This window comes from Salminus brasiliensis, chromosome 1 (genome assembly GCF_030463535.1).
Source record: "Salminus brasiliensis chromosome 1, fSalBra1.hap2, whole genome shotgun sequence".
NCBI lineage: Eukaryota > Metazoa > Chordata > Actinopteri > Characiformes > Bryconidae > Salminus > Salminus brasiliensis.
Window position 1 is genome coordinate 21691028 of NC_132878.1, and position 20049 is coordinate 21711076.

General features: G+C 41.3%; 1 protein-coding gene across 2 annotated transcripts in view; it reads right to left on the reverse strand.

Moving 5' to 3' along the window:
• mcama (melanoma cell adhesion molecule a) overlaps nt 1-20049 on the reverse strand; it is a 45698-nt gene that overhangs the window by 13421 nt on the left and 12228 nt on the right. For both annotated transcript variants that reach the window (XM_072674418.1, XM_072674416.1), the window contains exons 2-3: nt 702-826; nt 325-550 (exon numbers count right to left, since the gene is read on the reverse strand). In XM_072674418.1, coding sequence (XP_072530519.1) covers nt 325-550; nt 702-826 — 351 coding nt within the window. The remainder of the gene's footprint in view (nt 1-324; nt 551-701; nt 827-20049) is intronic.

The following is a 20049-nucleotide window of genomic DNA, read 5'->3' on the forward strand; positions in this document are numbered from 1 at the left end:
TACCTGGGGGTCCCATTCTACTCTGATCAAAACTACTTACAACTGTGACTGGAGGACAAGTACACACTAGTTTATTGTGGACAACAAAAACAACACATCTGCCTGTTTTTTGAAAATTCAACTTTAATTTGCCCTTTGTGTTAGTAGATTTTACTTGGCCCAATAAAACAATAAAAAATGTATGTATTCAATTACGATCCACTCTATAATTCCAAAACCAATGCGGTTGAATCATCATGAATCAGTGCATTTTTGCAGCCCTAGTTAGTTTTATTATTAGTAGTAGTGCCAGTAGTAGCAGTATTTTAAAAGAAACTGACTCACCAAAAACCCTCAAGTGGAACTTGCCCTCGTTACTGCCTGCGGCCAGGCCATCGACCTGACAAAAGAACTCCCTCTCATCAGACAGTTTCACGTCTACAATGGTCAGGTTTTCTCCACCACTGTCCCCAGATATGCTGATTCGGTCAGTGTAGTTAGTGTTCTCATCCACCTTTTGCATGGTGAGGTCACTGTAGGAGATCCTCACTCTACTTCCACGATGGTCACGCTGAGGTTCATGGGAAACATAGTTTAGTATATAGGACAATCTAGAACAAAGCCAGCCTAAAATAGTCCTGTTTTTCCATTATAGTAACAATTAGAAGTTATTGACTAGAGGATTCTGGGAAGTGTGCAATGCAAGTTATGAGTGTACATACCACAAACCACTGCACCATCACCATGCTGGCGTTTTGCAGAAAATTGTACTGGCAGCGGATTTCTGCTGAATCGCCCATATAAACTTCACTGTCGCCCACCATGTTCACGCTCACCTCGCCGCCAACTGCCAACAAAAAAACACACAATTATTTACTGCACATCAGAAAACAAGATTTATGACAATATTAATGACATTCTTACATCAATGACTTTGAATGTATGTCTCACAATAATCAACATTAAATAAATAACATCTGCTCTGATTGGCTGTTGTGCGGTGTGCTTGACACAAAAAGTCTGTGCAGAAACATGCTTTAAAACTTAAACATAAATAGGTGGAGCTAAGACGTAGGTTATATAAGCAATTATAATATAAATATACTGTTTTGAGGAGTGAAAGGACCATTTTTAAATTGCAAGTCAAAAATATGTGGCCTTATATGAATGTCAGTTTCTTTCAACATGAAAAAAGACCACCATGGAATACGTGAGCTATGTTGACAACAAATTCTCAGCATTTCAGCCCAACTGAAGAACAATGTAATCATGATTGACCATCTGCTGAGGGCACAGTTTTCCCCCTGAACTGCTCCACAGTCAGCTAAAGCCCCTGACTGGTGACCAGGCAGCAGCAGACATCTGAAAGTCCCTGGAAAGGCTTCACAGAGTCGGCCATGTTATTCAAGGAATGTGCCAGGCACACAACCCCACGTTTGCACTGGCTATCATAAGCTAGAAAGTCGATTGAGTCACCCAGCCCATACCCAAGTCATAGTTTGGGTATCTGTAATGTTTCCTCGTGGAAGGATAATTTACACAGTAAGAATTTAGTGAAAGGCTGATTTTGTAGTTCGCACTGTAAAATGTTGCTGGTATTTGAAATGAGGTAAATAAATTAGTATCAGTATCAGCTGATACCGATCTGATATTTGTGTTTGTATAAATAATCCAGCCACACAGTTTAGATAAAACATGCTGCTAAATAATACTGCACTGACTCACCTCCCTGACCATTCAGCTCCCAGTTCCTTTAGCCGAAACACTGTGGTCAAGTCACTTCATATGTGTGTCTCTATGTGTGTGTGTGTGTAGTAGTAGTAGTAGTACACACTCTGGACTTATATCTGCGGTTGTTTTTTAAATACTGTGTGTACTTCTAGTGTTGTTATTTGGGTTTCTGTAGCATGTGTGAAATCAAAGTCTATCTAATAAATTATAATTAAATAATGATTATTTATGTAATAATCATCAAAGAGCAACTTAAATACTCAGTACAGGAATTTTATGGCAACTTTACATTGTGTAACTTTTTTTATTCATAAGCAAATGTGAAATCTGAATTGACTGAAAGCACTAATTTATTCAGTATATGACCTGTATAAGGCCTCAGAATTTGTTTTAATAATATTTAAAAAATAAATAAATTCCAATGAAACAATAGTTAAAAACACCCACACCAGACAAAGATGACTCATGTTTTTCATAAAATGAGAAATCCCCTCCCCCTCCCCTTTTGGGTATGAACACAGTACAAACAGAGGTACTTCACAGATGCTGATGCAGATACCATCTCCAGACAACCATGAGACAACACAACTCCTACTGTCGTACACAAAGGATGAATTTGTCTTTGTCTACCTGTAATGTGCGAGATTAGAACCTTGAATTTAACCTAATGATCTGGAGCTGACTTGACCCACAACATACTGAATCCAGCTTTACATTCACAAACAGGCTGGAACCATAACAACCCCCCAACCACTGAACCGCAGTGACTTTTCAAATGCCACACGCTTCTGTCTCAGGGCCTTATTTCAAGCCCCCTCTTTCACTGCCAAAACAGAAAGTCTGCCCACAGCCCCCCGTCTCTCTCCATGTCTGCAGTCAAAAAGAGCTTCTCACTTGCCCCCCCTCTCTCTTTCGCTCTCTCTCTTTCCCTCCCTCTCAGCATGGAGAGAATAGGCCCATGCTGAAAGGCCCCCTTTTTTTAATTGGAAACATCTGGGATATGGGGGGATTGGACTAGTGGGGTGCCTCAGCTATTATGGGATTTCCACGTCCTTGGCGAGAGACGGCGGTGGAGAGGGAAGAGGAGAGGAGAGGAGAGTTGTTGGCCAGAGTTTAAAGGTGAAGCCACTACACAAGTGACCCCCATCACTCTACTTCCTCCGCTGTCTGTAGTCTGAAGGTCAGAGGCAAGCTACTGCTGAAAAGGGGGAAGGGATCAAAAGAGTCTACATCATTAGAAATTCATACATTTTCAAACATGTCTGACTGACAGAAATGCAGGGCTGACAAAATGTGAGGACCAACAACAGGATGTTGATGTTTTTTTACCAAAGGATTTTTTTTCTTTAAACTGGCTGAAACCATTTCTTTATTACATATAGATACAAGTTATGGAAGGATCGATTGGCTATTTGTTGGTCTCTGCTTTTATTAGCCTAAATATACAGTGGTCTGAACATGTAGTTAGCCCTGAGAGCTGGTCAGATAATCCATATTTTTCATGTTGCTGCAGCTCTGCGCGAGGTCACAGGACACTGCAGTTCCTTCAACCCAATAAATGGCAATACAGAATCCCATTAAAGCCAATGCTGAAATCCTCACTTTTTCTTCACCGTATCTGACTCAAACATCAACCATTTTCTGAAATGTGTAAAACTAACTCTACCTGGTGGAGGAAGCGGAGTAAAGTAAAAACTTTTAACACCACTAACCGGATAAGCCTCTCGAGAGTCAATCACTCTGCCCAGCGAGTATCAGCAGAGCTAGCAAACACCATAAACCACCTGCACAATGATGCATCATTAAGTTTGCCTGAAAAGGTTCACTGAGGCAAGTCCTCAATTGGTATCTGTGATCAGCTGATCATGCTGAAAGGCAATTGGCGATTTGCATTATATAGTAACATATTTACATTATTTACATTATATCGATTATATTTACAATATTTGCAATATATAATATTATGTATATTTACATTAACTTTACATTAAATGTTATTATTTTTTTTATATATAAAATAAAATATTCTCCAAAACAACACCTTTACAGGAGACTTCTATACTAACTAACAATGTTAAAAACAGCAAAAATGGAGATTACAAGGTTTTTTTGCTGGATAGCACTTATGTATATTCCCATATGGACCCATGTATGGTGTATAAAAGCAACTGCGTGTGTGTGTGCATAACTGTCCATACACATGTAAGACTTTTAGTTATCCACAATGTGTGGCACTTCTGTCCAAAAACAATTAAACACAGACTTGCAGAGCTGCAGTTCTGGTTTACTGAGCTCTATAAACTATTTTAGGAAATTCCTCATCGCTAAACCAAGCCATAAGAAATGCTAAAGCTTTTCATCTTCAGTTTATTAAAATAAATAAATAAATAATACATGTGTCACTAAAGAACATGGTGGCTGCATCCGTCCAAAATCAGTACAGAGGGGTACGCACACACCCACACGAGCACACCACCCTATTAAACTCACAGTCACATCCCGCTGGTCCCATTCACCATTCACTCAGCATTGTCATGGCCACTGCCTTTCCCTCTCCCACACCCCCTCCCTCTCTCTCCTTACGCCCTACACTGGGTAACCGCCCAGCTCATTGCAGACCAAGACCCCAGCCTTATTCGCCTCTCCCCTCGTCCTACTCAGCTAAGGCTGTGTCCACCCACCCGTAACCCGCAAATCCATTGTCCAAACACCTGGGGAAGCCCACACCCTCTTTGGTCCTTATGTGTCCCCTACAGTGTCTTTGCATGAAATCTATTAATGAAAAAATTCAGTCTGGCTGTTTGCAATGCCATGTTGACACATTCTAGAGTTTACTGTTTCCATGTCCACTTTCCTAGTCTGCAGTCCTATAGCTAGGTCTTATATTTGGTATTGTTTCTTGGACTGGCATAAACTGTGGAGTTGATCTTCTCATCTGTTTTATAACCATGTTTATGGATATTCTACACTCAGTCTACACTCTCTGCTTTCTTGCCTCCACTTGTAAAGGATTACAGGAGCATTATGATTTCTATTTGACGACAGGTCTTAATCAAAAGCCTCCAGAACATCAGTATTACAGCTCTTTTTTTAGTGCCCGAGGTTAGAAACAAGGTTGCCAGAGGTTTATCAAGTTCCCAAGTTTGTTGTTGACTGTCTAATCTTGTTGACAGAAATATTCTGAGACCATCCTAGCAGCAAAGTTGACAGTTTTTTCTTTTTTTTCCCTCTTAGTCTCTGCAGTGGTTGGCTAATCGGATTAGCAGAGGTATGGAATATCTTGTCTAGAGAGGATTTGAGGCTGAGGCGGACATGACTTCTCTTATCTAAGAGAGAGACAGAGAGACAGAGAGAAAGAGAGGGGACGAAAGCGTACCCGGGGCTCACATACGTCACAACTACGTTATTAACGTCGAAGAAAACTGGCAGAGACACAGAACGGCTGTCTTTTAAAAAAGCTAATATTTGGACGTGCTGACAGAGAATGGAATAAAGGATGGATTCCTGAAACTGCACTGTGTGTGTGTGTGTGTGTGTGTGTGTGTGTGTGCTGAGGGGGGGGGGGATCTGTGTTGGGTGCTGATAACAGAATTACAGACCGTCCCATGTCTCTTCAATCCAAACCCTATAAAAGCACCATGACATTGTGCAAAGCGATTCAGATGCAGTACCAAAGCTTACAAAATCCTAACAATGGGGCGCGCCACCTCCATTATACTGCATACAGTGTTTCATTGGGTCCCTAATAGGCAGACAATAGCGGCTGCTTGTAAAGACAGTAACCACAACATTATTCAGGCTTGCTAAGAAAGTGGATGTGCTTCGGTTTCAGCCAAGCTCAATTAGATCTCCAGCTGTTTCCTCGAAGGTACAACTTCCCAAATTCTCAATGACTAAACATACACACACACACACAAGCAAATATACATATTATTAGTAACACACATACAAGCAAATATACATATTATATATTAGAATATATATATATATATTATTTTCAGAGAAAAACCGACAGTCTATATTGCTGAACTGTTTGGAAGGAAGCGAATCAATGTCAATGTTGTGAGTCAATCTGTCTGAGTACTGAGTCGTGCTGGTCGATATGACCTCAAATCAATATCACAATAAATTGCACATTTTACCTCGATTATGATTGTAAGCTGCTTGAGTTGCTCAGCTGGCTCGGTGGTTAGAGTTTTCCTACATACTGGATGGGATCATGTGACTACACACGCAGTAATATGTAAGAGGACAGTACATCAACACACAACATGAGGAATAAAAAATCGAATAAATAATAACAAGATAATGGGCAAGATTACGTGGATTAGAGGTTCTGAATGTCTGTTTTGATCAGTTTTTAGTTAACAACCCCAGGACTGAATAATATAACTGGCATACAGAGGGATGAGCCGATCTGTCTTTGTCCATCATGTGTGTTTACTGTCTTTGCCGTCGCTGAAAAGCCATTTTTGGGTATTGTTATAGTGAGCGGTGCAGTGAAAGTAACAGCAATGAACGTTTGTAATCTTTGGTAGCATGGAAAGCAATAAAACGACAAGCAGAATTAAATGGGGAGAGGATCCCCAGGACAGTTCTTTGGAGAAATTGTCATTTATTGAGAAGATTGATCTAAATTACCTGAACACAAGAAGTTGGAATGCTTGAGTCAACCTCAAATTGGGTATTAATAAGTGTGGTTGAATTGTGAACAGCTTAGAAACTACAAATCCCCTAAAGCCCATGGACATTTCAGGGATGCAGGGTTTGTTTACATTTGGACTGAAGGGCTGCATCAACACAGCCCTACAGTAAAGGGAAGCTAGCTGTAAGTAAGGGAACTCGTGTTCAGCATAGCAACCTTCACTTGCATTCAGTTTTTCTCTCATTAAAGCAAGATATTGCAAATATGTTACAAATGTAGGCTGTAATGATGATGATACACTGTTCAACCCATATAAAGAACAAAACAAGAGCATGTTCTGCAATGATGGCATAGTAATAAGTACAGTCTTAACTAGACCATGCTAACCCATTTTTGCTGAGTGTCGGTTTCTTAGCACGGCTAATCCTAAACAATGCATGGATGTAAGGTTAGCATCAGTTCCTTAAGTTCGTTTGTTTATTAACATACCGAGAGGTAACACAGCTTCCAGCCATCAGGGTTACAAAGGAATGGACAAAAAACATTAGGCAACGTTACAGGTTATATTAGTCCCATGGCAACACACACTGCTACACACACCGCTACACACATGTAGATACACATGTTAAATATTAGGAAGTTACTTTTATTTGAAGCTAGATTTGTTTTGTATTTGACCACTCTATATTTCAATGATCTGTTAAAAACCTTAAATAGCACAGCAGATCATGCTCCCTCTAAATGCTCTAAACGCTAATTCAGCATCTCAAACCACACAATGTACCCTACCTACCTACCTGTCTGCCTGGCAACACTTCTGATGAGTACTGCTCTGTTTAAAACCCACAGTGTCTGTGTTTAGTGTACTTATGTTCGGTTTAGGAGGTTGAGCAAATACCAGTGTGAAATCTCCAGCATTTAGCTTTCATTCATTCCTGTGTAGTTTTCATTTGTGATTATACTACAATAATAATTTAAATATAGTAAAAGCACTAATGTTAGATATGTTGGCTAATATGTCAATAATTCATGTTTGACTTGTATGATTATAAAGTTGCTGCTTTGTTATGTGTGAGGTTTTTGTCTGGTAAGCACTGGTGTAGGTTATGTGTGTATGTGGCGGAGTGATACTTGAAGAGCTTCGGCCATAGCACTATTATCATGGAGTACTGGCACTCCTAGAACGTCTTTCAGTCAATCACACTGCAGGGTCCGGAAGTACTTGTGGTATAATCATTTATATTTTTATCAACTTACTTTAACAAGTACATGTCTCTACTGATGCTGGTTTACTGATAGTCCACCATGGGGAAAAAAAGCCATCAGGCTCTCAACATGGTGCCTATCTCTATTTCTGAGGCCCACCTCTAGGTCTAATGTGCCAAGCTAGACCTCCCAAGAAGATCTCATCAATCACGGGGTATCACTGAACCTACCAACCAGTATCTATGTTTGAAATTGTGAATATCTTCTATGTCCTTATGGATAACCTGCCTGCTAAAGCATCCACTCATCCTGGACCCTCTCTTTGTTGATAACGAGTGTTTGATCTGGTCTTCGGAGAAAAATGTTCCTTAAGCTATACATTCAGGTTTTAGGAAAGACCATCCAGGCCTAGCATCTGTAAGCTGCTTGAGAGAAAGCTGAGAAAGCTCGTGGGTGTGAAGTGTGTAACAGTTTCTGACAGGGAGGGAATTACCTGGCACGCCTCACACACCTGAGATCAAAGAGGGCAAGAGGCCAAAACGTAACACATACATACACACGCTCACAGTGATACCTCCTGCTCTCCGCCACTCATTCAAACACTGTCGTTGTATCCTAAAAATATTGCTGTATCCTAGATTTGGACCCAATTATATGAACAACATCAAGAAGAAGAAGAGAAAGAAGAAGCATTTCTGATCCAAAGGCTCTGTCTGATCTGACCCTGTCTTTGTGAACTGGGAACTGGCACAAATCCCCATACGGACAGGGCTTCCTGAGTCTGACACACATTCAATACGCTGTGTGTTTGCTCCCCCCACACACACACACACAATTCTCAGAGGGTCAACATCAAACATGCAAATCCCTCAAAGTGATCACTGGCAAACTAAGCAAGGCCCTTCAAAATGGGGGATCACTTCACAGTCCCTGTGCAGACGTTCACACACAACACTCTCAAGTATCCACACCCTCATTCACAGGACAAAAACACCCTCGGTATTACGGACTAATCCCTGTGTGCAACTAAGTGCAAGCTTGCATGTAAGATCAAATTACAAAGTGTGTGTAAGAATGCAGGGCACAGGGACAAATGCTGGATGCAAAAACAAGAAGGGTTTAGTGCACATAGCCAGCAATCCACTGTCCATAACTGCAATATAAGGTGTCAACCAAAAGTGGATGGGCATGTATTTTTCAGTCTTTTCAGTGTGTCTTCCTATGGATTTTAGGGAGCATCTTAGTGGTTCTTCACCTACTTAAGTTCCTTATGTACTTTCTCCAATTTAAAACTGAGGAGGAACCTTTGAACATGCATTAAGGAACCTTCAAGTGACCTTTTTCAAAAGTTCTTTAATGAACTTTTACTTTTAACAGTATAGAGGCTCTTTCCTTTTGTGTCTTGGTTCTTCTCAGTGTTTGTATTTGGTCATTTTGACTACGTTCAGGCAAAATCTGATCTTTTTCATCATATGTAACACAGTCGTATTATCTGTCTGGCAGGGTGAACGGCAAAAACGCTACAGATCTGACATTCTCAATTCCGATTTGGGCCACTTTCATACACAGAACTGAAATCTGATACGTAGCCAATGAGCAATGTGACTCAGTATGAAGAGCCAGATCGGAATGAATGCAACGTTAAGTGAATCCAACTTAACATTCTTCGTAAATCTGCGCTGAGGAGAAAGGAACATTGACGGCAGGTGTAAGAACATTTTTAATGGGGAGGTTTTCAGTGGTGGGATAGCGAGGTAAATATTTGGGATGTTGTCTCTGTTCAAATTATTAGAAGGCTGTTAACGCAACCACACCGTGTTTGGAGACATTTCTATTGAAATAGCTGAACACGGCTACAGGAGGACGCAACTGCAGCATCAAAGCAAAATAAGCTTAAAGCAAGTTTAAAGACCAAAGACCAAAGAAGTGGCCGTGGCCAAATAACGCAGCCTTTTTACAACAACTTCGAACGCATTCTCGGTGATAAGCCCACCTGTCAGCCACTGGAACTCCTTGATAAGTCATGCGAGTCTTGGTTCCACTCAGTGCTTCTCCCTCATATTCCTACTGAGTATTTCCTTTTTAAGTCTTGGTTTCTCTCAGTATTTCTTTCCCAAGTTTTTCGGGAGTTGAGCATTTATGATGATTGCATTTGGTTAAGTCCAGCATTCTGGGTATGAGAAATGAAGTGAAGGAGCAAAATGTGGTGAAAGTGAGTTGGAAACGAGAACAAACTTCGAGATGTTACATGATACATCACAAGCCAGGCGCAAGTTGGCATGTTCAGATATTCATTAGTACGGTTCGAGCACCAATCTCTGCATGCCCTTCTGTCATTACCATTTTGTAAACTTATCTCAGTACATGCCAGCCTAAATATTTACCCTAATTTGCTGTTTATCGTGACAGGACTCCCACAAATAATGGCAGGCCTGGCGCTATTTTTGAGGTATAATTACTCCCCCTGGGTAGTTCTGATCTAATGCCTCCCCATGAATATTTCACCAGGCTGGCCTGTCAGCCACTACTCGAATGTTTTATTTACAGAACCAGAAAAGATTCTGGGCTGCTTCAAAATCTTCGTGGTCTGCTGAGACCCTCGCTTGTATGGGTGTAACTGCAACCTACATCCATGGAAAAAGTCTTTAATGCATAATTAAGCACTTGAACGTGGCTGTGGGGGCACCGATATATGCTGAAGGTTTATCGGAATGTATTGTGCTCTAAGGTGAAGAAGGCTGAATTGCGCTAACATGAATCCATCTGTCTCCACTGAGACATCCTTCAGCAGTGCTGCACCATGATATACCAATTCATCTGAGAGCCAGATCTAAGGCCCGAGAGGCTAATCAAAGCCAAATTAGCATTACAAAGCGAGGCAATCAAAAAGCCCATGGGTAAATGAAATAATAACAGGTCTATAACAGGCTTCTGATTAGCCAAGGGGAGCAACTTTATTTGCCTAATGGGGCAAGTGGTTGAAACACCACAAGTGAGAATTTCAGCTCTATAATTTGCATCCTCTCAAGGAATGTGAACAGCTTTGGTTGCATTTTACATTAAGCAGAAGGGGAGGTGGAATTAATGGTCTTGAAATGCGGCAACTATTAAAAAATATGAGCACGTACAGATAAATTAACTAATAGCTCCCCTTGTTGTGCAATGCACATCTGAACTTACAGTCATCTTTCATAATTCATTGATTTTCATAATTCACCTTTGTTTGTTATGAGCCAAATCAGAAGCAGTCCTGCAACAGGACTTCAGTACAATGTACCAGAGTCACCTGAAAAGGCATCCCTGATCAGCCATGGAGTCAGACAAAGGCAGCATTTCACCTCAGACGAAGGGTGAACTGCGAGCTATCTCATCTTCAAAATCACACCGAGAGGGATAAGCCTGGCCGACATTAAGCAGAGAAGGTCAGACCTAAAACCGGACCCGAGCCGAAACTCAAATCAGCACTTCTCTGCCTTTCTGTTATTATAGCGCTAGGAATAGCGGCGTCCACTCCTGTATCGTGCCAGGTCTCCTGACAGGTCGGCCCTAACAAAAGACCCTCTTGTTTGAACGGAGTGGAGTTAGAGGATGATGGATTAGTTGGAGAGAGAGAGGAAGAGGGTGTGAGGAACGTTCCACCAGCAACGGTGTCTGCTCCAAAAATAATGGAGTTCTCCTCCTTGTGCTACGTAACAATATCACGCTCACAGGGAAAGAAAGAGTTGGGCTTCTCCTCTACTCCATATTTCATTAAGATTCCACTGTGTTCCGCAGCATTTCTTTCATCACTTCCACCTTTCATGTTGGCACTGAATTATGTTGAAAGTGACTGGCAGATAACGAAAAGCAAAAAAACACGGCGCTGGTGCTGAAAATTGGTCGTTGGCTTGCCAGAGACTAGCCAATCACCAAACTGCATTTCCATCATGGCTCTGGCACATCGCCATCCCTCCAGGTCCCATGATGCCAAGCATGTGTAGTGGACTCCGCCCTCCTCCTCTGTACTCTAGTCTGACAGGCTCTTACATGCTTACAACAAAGGCCAGATCCGTGTCCCATCATGCCTTTCATCGCATCCTTCAGAGGGCTAGGCGTGGGTGGGGGGAAGGGCAGAGACATACCCAGGCCATACCCAGATGGGGGAGAGTGGGTGTTCCAGGAGCAAGCGGCAGCACCCCTGCAGGGTGGGCCTAATGCCCTCAAAGAGAATAGCCGAGTGATCACAGGTGCGCTCCATTGCTAATGAGGCTAGTGGTGCGCTACCCGTCCCAGCCCTCCCTTCCTGTAAAGCAGGCAGGTCACCAGCAAACCCTTGGCTTGGCTAATGAGAGGTATCCAAAGCTCTCAGCTCCAATCTTTTATTTCCATTTGACTTTAATGGGTCTGGGTTGGGCTGGGCAGTAGCATAAGTGGCTGCAGAGCCAGCACTGTGTCTTGTGTTGCAGCTTGAGTGGTTCTGATTAAGTAAAAAGTGTGAGACGGGACAATTGCACCCTAAGGGAAGATTTAGCAGATCGTGAGGGTGGAGTGGAAGGGAGTACACAGTAAGGTGTTTTCACACCTGAAATCTGGATCAAAGCCACCAATGAATAGATCATTATGAACAGATTCATGTTATAGCAGAGAAGCAGCACCAACTTCGACTACTTTACTCATCACGCAAATATTATATCACCACCTCTCCACCATGTGCTACCACAGCACAGCTTTACTTCTTATCAGAATCTTCCTCATCTTCTGTTGTTTAATTGGTGCTGGCGGCCTGCCTTAACTTCCTGTAATTGGTCAAAGAATCTGAACCATCTAAAATAAACAAATTGTTTACCAACAATGCAAACCATTGTTCAGTTTGATCTGGATTGAATGTTGGGCCTTTGGTCCAGACCGTGGTCCGAGGCATTTTTTAGACCTGCTATTATTGTTTGGACCAAACAGGGTACATGTGAAAGCACTCCAAAAATAAAGTTACCTTGATACTGATGCTACACTGGCACACAAATAATTCAGAATTTGGTTCAAACATTACAGAATCCAGCTCCAGGTGTTTCCGTCCCTCCAGTGTCCCTTGGCCCAGTCTATAAACAACAGAGCTGTTAGCATTCTGTCTCCTCAAATTAACTCAATGCACCCTGAGGTGAAAGCAAACAGAGAAAAGGCGCTAGGATGCTCTCTCAAATGCAAAGTTTGCTTGACGCCCACGCCGCAGTGAACTTTCGCCCCCCTCAAGCACTGTACACACACCAAGGCTGGAGGCCTGAGGCCCCAGATGTATTCACAACAAACCGCTCGTGTTTCTTGTTACAACACAGTCTTAACCACGGGGAAGACAAACACTGTCTCTGTCCAGAAAACGCCAGGCACCACAGCTAGCTCTGTTACCCTGTTACTGCAAAATCAGGTATAGTGGAACTACAGTAAGTGTTTCCAAAATGGTGAAGAAAAGGGTCACAAAGTTTACTTAATCTCCAATCATCACATCCATGTGATGGAGGTAATCCTAGGAAGGCAATAACATCAACAGTACTTGACTTGTTCTACAAGAGCATGTGCGAGGGCGCCAGACTACTGTTTTGACTGCCTAAAGGAAACTGCAACAGGGTTGTGAGGTGAAAACAGTATTTAACGATAGGAACGATAACAGCATTTTGGGGTGATCGTGAACACTGAGCGATAAGGAACTAGAGGTCAAGCCGGTGTGACAGGGCACACAGCTGCAAACAAATCAAGAGCCCCTCTGGTTCTTAAAGGACAGACGCAGCTGGTGGGAGACAGCCCCCATTCACAGCTGTTCCCAGAACCTGTGCAGTGATTTGTAGGGGTGGGTTGGGGCTGGTGAGAAGGCAAGAGGAGGCACGACCACACATTGTGATTGACAAACGCAAGTCTTGCAGTCCTGTCTTCTGTTTTGATCTCACTCTGACCAAAGCTGAGGTTTCCTTTCGCCGTGATGTACAAGCCCTGTTTGTGGCACTGGTATCACGGAATCCGGAACTGCCCGACACGCCTGCTGGGACAAGTAGAGCAGGTGCTTAAGGCAACAGGCATGGCAGTTTGGCACAGTTTGGCCATTTTCCAAAACTCATGTTTCCCGCTTGCATGCAGTCTGTTTAGATCCGCAGTGACACAGATTGAAAAGAAAATCATTTGGAGATTATCAAGTCATTAGTCAGAGTTGAGAGAATCAATAAGAATAATAAACTGCAAATGCACTGATTATATTCCATATGGACAGCTTTCATAGAATATAGATTATAGATACAGCTATCATTTTTCAACATGCCCCAACAAGTAGGTGTGTATTGTATATAAACACCTTATATAGTAGAACATCTCATTTCCCCCTCTTATTGCCCACTTTGATGTTCCTGCCTTTTAATTTTTTTATGTAATTGCTCAATACAAAGTACAGCAGGGCAGATGAATGCTCATGTAAAACAATCCTATAAAGGGAAAAGCAAAAAAATAGACCAGAAATGATTCAACATTCCTTTTCTAAACACAGACCAGATACACACAATTTTGAAAGTAACTGCTTCCGTCTGTCAGCGTCGCTATTCCAGACACCGTGCCCTTTTTTTTTCTAGAGCGAACGTCAAAACTGGAGTCGTTTTTTTTTGTGGTTTTTTTTTTGCTCAGTCGCCCCCGGACGATCCGCTCTACATACTTTGATACACAAGTGATCTTTTAACAGTGTCTAATATTGAGGGTGAGGAGGAGGAGCTCCTTGATCTTTAAGTATCTCTTTGAAAACGCAGAGTTCAAAGATAAAGACCAATCGCCTTGATCTGTGGGCCAAGGCGACCCTAAAGGAAAACACTTCATTAGTCTTCGTTGCAGACTGACAGAAATCCCTTTGTTCGAGCTTGAAAGCTAAACAATAGAGTGTGTACAATATCTGGTATTGCTATCAGTAGTGTGTCCCTAAAATCTGATACTGTTGGTTTCAATCATTTCACATTGTTTTTTTTTTAAATATATATATATATATATATATATATATATATATATATATATATAACTGAATCGGAGAGATTGCCTGTGCTGAGCTATTCTCTGACATTTGACCCAGTTTCAGAGGCACACAGATTTGCTGTTGAGCTAAAATCCATTTTAATAAAGTTAATTACGGATCCTATAATAATAATAATAATAATAATAATAATAAAGATTTTGAGGTTTTTTTTTTTACTTATGAACTTTTAGACATTCCTCTACTGCTGGAGTAATGTCTGTATTACTGAGCTCCCTTATACATAAAATAAGTGCCTGAAAGACAAATCTGAAAGAAAAGGCACTGCAGACAGATCTGTGTCATTCTCAGCTTTGCCTGTGAGAGGCAAAATCTGCCGGGCACTTTGTCAAAGAATTCTTCCTGTGAAGTCCCGCCAGTTCATTTAGGCTCCATCAATCCCAGCGTGGATTGCTCTCGCCACCCTGCCACACTGGAGCAAGTCCAGGATGCTGTTTGGGAATCTACTGAAATCTTGAAGAGAGACTTCATTTTTCTCTCTGTTTCGGGCAATGCACCACTCACCAAGACTTCTGGTATCTCGATGTCATTAGACACTCCTACTGGTGGTCCAATGTGCTTTGATGTATTGTCAATGCAAGTAATGCCAGCAGCTCACTGGAGACAGGCAGCTAAGTGATCTTCATCAAGCCTGTCGTTAAAATATGAATGTTTTGCCTCAGGATTCTAGGAAATGGGAAATAGGATATCTAAGATGTCTTTGCTCGAGAAATGATTACCTGGAAAGTATTTAGACCATGCTGCAGGAATGGGAAAATGCAAATATGACTAGAGAAACAATGAAATGTCATGAGTTCAACTTCTACTGCATCCCAGCAGAACCTCCGTCCACAATCCTTGACAGTAACTCAAAATAGTGCTGTTGCTCTGTTAAATAATGTCCTTCCCATTTCTGTTCCGTCAGGTATTGTGGCCTTTCTTGTAAAAAGACTCAGGCCTGTTTCCCTCATTTCTATAATTAAACACTCTTCTGCAACCTGCTTGCTATGTTATCTCTGCCTGTCAATACTGCAGTTCCTGCCGTCAGCTGCAGGAGCAGATGCCAGTCAGTTGGGGGTGGGGCAGACCTGCTGTGCTTTAGCTCCTCCCACCCTGCAGGAGGGGCTGCTGAGTCATCTTCCAACCTGTTGACTTCTTATATACGTGGGCTATATGGAATGGACAACGCTGGATCAGTGTGTTGGACCAAATTGATTCAACTCCAATGGGAATTGTGTGCGAGTCTGTTTGCAACAGAGCTTCAGGGATGTTCCGCTGTCTTTGTCCCTTTAGAATATAACAGAGCAAACATGTTCGCATGCTAAAATGTCACCACAGCTAATGGAGTTGACCGTGGCAAACTACTGTTAAGTGACCACCAGGGTCAGAGATTACTGGCTTCTGGCTGTGACACCTCTGGAAACATTCATAATTTACATCTGATAATCGCGGATGTCATGGAGGGTGCTCGATAACGTCAATATGGTGGCATAATCACAATATTAGCCGGAGTATTCACAGCTTGGGTGGTTGGGAGTTTTTTCTGGATGATTTATTCATAGAGGTGAAAGAATGTTCAAAATGCCGCTCAGTCTAAATTGTTACAATGTGATCGACTGTCTTTAAGAATACTTTGGACATTTTAAATAAATGTACAGTATTTCTGGAGTATTAGTGAGAGTGCTGATGGTTTTCTGTCTGAAATCAAGGAGTATAATTCATAAACAGTGCTCCTATTGTGAGGTACTTGGTCAATATGGGTCAGTCAGTGCAAAAATGATGAAGCTTAGTTTTGAGAAGTAGCTTCTGAAAAGATGCGGGACGCCACTTAATAAATTCAGGGGAATCCCAGGATACAGTTCAGTCATGTTCATCAAACAATGACACTGCTGGTAGGAATCAGTGCAGAAAGAATACATTTGACAATAATTCCCTTCTGTCCCCATCTTCAAATGTATCTTTGATAAATGACAGAGCAGGACTTCATGTGTAGCTTAAAGCTAAATCTAGAGAAACGCAGCTGGTAGGATTTTATCACAGTAAGCTATCTTTAAGTCCATACCATCTGTGTTGACATTTTTATGATGAATGGTTGGTTTATTCATTCCGAGGAATGCATGAAGTAGCTCTGTGAATGATCAAAGGGGACACGGAATAAGACACAAGACACAGTAAGCCCCCACACTTGAATGAGAGGAAGTATGGCTCAGGAAGAAGGACATGGACAATATTTCACCAGGAATTCTCTTTTTAGCTGTAATGGAACTTTTTCAACAAAGGATTGTGATGTTTTGAGATTGAACAATGGCCTTTGATTAGTGTCTAAATATCTGAAGTTCCAATAGCTTTTGGAACAGACAGCTAGAAGTACATGAGGAAAGAGGTTAACTTACGCCAGTGTATTCTACTCGCTACATTGGTAGCTAAAAAACGTACTCCGGAGGTTCCTCTTTCATTCAACACTATATATACATATATCGATGAAGTTTTTGGGCATGCTTAATGAGAGGAACCAGGTTGTAGACCACAGAGGTTGCAGCTTGTTAACCGGATCTAAAGAAAAGGTGGGCTTTCAAGAGTGCAAGAAGTGTACGAGGTTCACAACGATGTAGAATGTCAAGGCAACTTTTTAAAAAAGGTCTTGAATGTGGCAGAGCTGATGCAGATGATGCCCATACACATTTACACTGTCGTTCTATGACATCAGACCATTTTTTTTATTGCAGTCCTAGGCCTACTATAAAACCATTTGTGTCTTTGACAAGCAAAACCCCAAACTCTTATGGCAACTTTCATGTGGCAGGCCATAAATTTAAGCCAGCAGGGACAAGCGGGGGCGTGTGAGAGTGTCTGTGTAAGCTAACACTCATGGGCCAAGGGGTTAAAGACTAAAGACATCGGACATAAATAAAAGAACCACCAAGAAGGCTCCCAGTGCCATAAAAAGGAGTGCCTGGGTGTCTGTATAATTTGTGAGCCACAGGATACACTCCAAATGGTTCTTTTATTCACCCTAAAGAAAGATTTACCTAACTTTTTAGTCCATTAAAACTCTCTCCAGCTCAATTCAGTCTAGGTTTTTCACACATGAAGCAGAGAGACGGGTCTGAAGTTTTTTTTTTTTTTTAACACTTAGAACCCCAGCAGTTGGGTTTTTCCCAAGCTAGCAATGATCTATTAACCCTGATATAGTTGTATCACTGGATTGTTTGTAGAGAAACAGTCACTGATCTAATTTTCTGTGATTCTGTCCACAGACATGCCATGAGTTAATGTTCAATTGTTTGGTTAATTATCTCAGGTAAAGGTTTACCTTAGCTTCACATGAATCAGCTTCACATTACCGTCATCCATGAAGACGCTTAAGAGCTATGTAGTTCCTTTTGGTCTTCAGTTTCCTAAATGTCCATACAAAGGTCTTCTTTAAGGCTAGCTATCGTGGGAGAGTCATAACACCTGGCAGACAAGTACAATATCTATTTGTTCATTATCTTTTTTATTAAAAAGAGTTACATCTTAGCCATGTCAACATTCTTTTGATTTACGTGAATCTGCTCATGTTAACAAGATTAATTTAGCCTTGCTTATGTAAGAAACCTCCTGGAGAGGCCCAGCAGCAGTTTGAGGTTAAGTATCTTGCTCAAGGGCATAGCTATGATGGTCAAGCTCTTATAAGTTTTGTTTTGATACCCTAAGGGAATCAAGCCAGCAGTGCAACATCAGCCAGGCACGGCAGAAATGGAAATTCAGTTACCTACATTATGGCAAACATACATAAAATGGTGAAAGGAAGTAATCTAATCATGTTTTATTTAGTACACGCACTTCACATGAGTCTGTTTTTAAACACTGCTATTTTTGTAATATTTTATTACCCACAATGCTAACAAAAGCAAAAGGAGAAATTAACATAAACTTAAAACTTTCGAATAAGTCCCAAGTGGGTAATTTGACCAGGTGTCTCAAATTTAGACTGTTAACACAACCTGTCTCACCTTTATAAATAAGAGCTTATCTTACATTAACAGACCGTACTGTATTTACACATCCCACCTATATTTTGAAGGGTTCAGAAGCGTGCAAGGTTCAGAAGTCACAACTGCAATTTTCCAAAAATCAACAGTAGAACTGTGTTACTTGGGCACATTCCTCAACTTAAAACCGCTTCCCCACAAATATTATCCCCGACCTCAGTGGAAAATGTTCTGTTCATAATGAACTTAGTTACTTGGACAATGATCATTTTTTGAGAATGCTTTGGTAGCAAAATTACTGAGAAAGAAAGCATTCAGTGTAAGATATGGGCAAAGAATGGATTGGGGAGCTGACCTGGTGTGGAAACATATTAACTGTGATTAAAATATGTCCAAAGGAGCTGACACGGTATAATTTGGTCCATTGTTGTCTAGAGTTTCACAGTCTGAGGTCCTGCTATACTTCGTATGCGATGCAGCAGCACTACACACTCGGGTAGTTTTAGTTTTCAGGCACAACTGATTAAATTGTCATTTAATTATTTGGTTTGTTAGAGCTGAAAAAGCCACACATTAAGCTGTAGAACTCCAAGAGTAAAGAGAAGTCTACTGACATTTCTAAAGACAATCATAACACATTTTCTTCCAAAACATGATTCATGATATGAGTTGAACACAGTATCAGGGTCTTCTGAGGTAGCTGAGCAGCTTTTTACCACTAAAAATTTGGGGTGGTGCGAGAGGAATGTGCATGGTGATGTGATCCAAAATCAGAGGATATTTTAGAAGCAGTGAAAAACTGAGGGAAAACTGAAGAAAAAAAGCAATTTTTGGTGCCACTTTATGACCTAGGTAGGAAATGAAATATGACAACATTAAATTCAGTATTTACTCCCAACACACTCTCAATGATGCATGTTCACGTTCACTGCATTTGCATTTCACTACCAATATACAAATGCCATGCTTAGCTTAAAGTTTTAGATTAGAGAAAACTTCAGTTGAACCGTTTCTATTTTCTGGCTCACCCAATGGATGCACACAATCCAGGCCGCAACTTGTACTTGGCTGAGTATCTCTTTAAACAAAGGCTCCTCTTCTGCTGTCTTAGTACATTATGTTTGCTGGCTGAGTTCAGGTTGGTTTAAGCTCTGGAACACCTCTTTGACATGGCTTGGCTTGCGCATAAGAAACTACTTTAAGTAAAGGCCTGCTAAGGACCCTCTCTATCTACAAGAAGTCTTTACTTTTATACACAATCTCCCAAGTTCCACCTGTGTTATTACAGGACTACGAGAAAAAGCTAACCCATCTCCTAGCTCCCATCTTTTAAATAATACTGTTCTTCGATCTTCTGCGAGCTTCTTCACAGCATACTTCTTTTTTTAGGACACAAAAACTTCTAACCGAACCAAATAAAGATGCTTGTGTGATGAAGACTCCGCCTATTATCCAGAACAATAATTCTTTTACAAATTCTCCACTTTACTAAACACATAGACAAG